This window comes from Seriola lalandi, unplaced genomic scaffold (genome assembly GCF_002814215.2).
Source record: "Seriola lalandi dorsalis isolate HSWRI2012SDOR001 ecotype SW California unplaced genomic scaffold, Sedor1 jcf7180002054373, whole genome shotgun sequence".
Lineage (NCBI taxonomy): Eukaryota > Metazoa > Chordata > Actinopteri > Carangiformes > Carangidae > Seriola > Seriola lalandi.
This window is the reverse complement of record NW_019524926.1, coordinates 1-1092: the sequence shown is the minus strand read 5'-3', so window position 1 is coordinate 1092 and position 1092 is coordinate 1. Positions and strand designations below refer to the sequence as shown.

Below are 1092 nucleotides of genomic sequence, written 5' to 3'. Positions count from 1 at the left end.
CTGACCTGCATCGCCTGCGTGCGCGCCGTCATGAACTCGTCTGCAGGACTTCACTTCATCCTGGACAACGAGGGCTACGTCAGGACCCTGACCCAGGGTGGGTGCTCTCAGGTCTCCGTCTTCCTCTGATCTTCTTCTCCATGGCCTCGTCCAAACATCAGCACTTTCCTTCTTTCCTTCTTCATCCTTCCTTTCTCTGTAGCTCCTCAGGTGAACCAACACACCTGACTCTGACCCATGTTTGTGATGTGAGTTCTTATTGGCTGTTGGGAGTCACGTGACCTGTCCCCGTGTCCATCTGTGTGTCCCCTCAGCTCTGGACACGTCCAACGTCATGGTGAAGATGCAGGTGTTTGAGCTGCTGGCAGCTCTCGCTCTGTTTGACCCTCGAGGACATCACCTGGCTCTGGACGCCTTCGACAGCTACAAGGTACCTGTACTGGTTCTACTGTTGGTACTGGTTCTACTGGTTCTACTGGATGTTCTGTTCCTACTGGTTGTACTGATTGTTCTGGTTCTACTGGTTCTACTGGTTGTTCTGTTGTTGTGGATTCCCTGTTTTTTACTGGCTGTACTGGTTGTACTGGTTGTACTGGTTGTTCTGGTTGTACTGGCTGTACTGGCTGTACTGGTTGTACTGGTTGTTCTGGATGTACTGGTTGTACTGGTTGTACTGGTTGTACTGGTTGTACTGGTTGTTCTGGTTGTACTGGCTGTACTGGCTGTACTGGTTGTACTGGTTGTACTGGTTGTTCTGGATGTACTGGCTGTACTGGTTGTACTGGTTGTTCTGGATGTACTGGCTGTACTGGCTGTACTGGTTGTACTGGTTGTACCGGTTGTTCTGGTTGTTCTGGTTGTACTGGCTGTACTGGCTGTACTGGCTGTACTGGTTCTACTGGTTGTTCTGTTGTTGTGGATTCCCTGGTTGTACTGGTTGTACTGGTTGTACTGGTTGTTCTGGATGTACTGGCTGTACTGGTTGTACTGGTTGTACTGGTTGTACTGGTTGTACTGGCTGTACTGGTTGTACTGGTTGTTCTGGATGTACTGGCTGTACTGGTTGTACTGGTTGTTCTGGATGTACTGGTT

At 49.9% G+C, this 1092-nt stretch overlaps 1 protein-coding gene across 1 annotated transcript; it reads left to right on the top strand.

Moving 5' to 3' along the window:
* Window positions 1-6: 6 nt before the first annotated feature.
* Window positions 7-886, top strand: LOC147818979 (uncharacterized; the record flags this gene model as incomplete). Its single annotated transcript, XM_087174699.1, has 2 exons — window positions 7-97; window positions 315-886. Coding segments are annotated over exons 1-2 (639 nt in total), but the record flags the coding sequence as incomplete, so codon positions are not given.
* Window positions 887-1092: the final 206 nt, after the last annotated feature.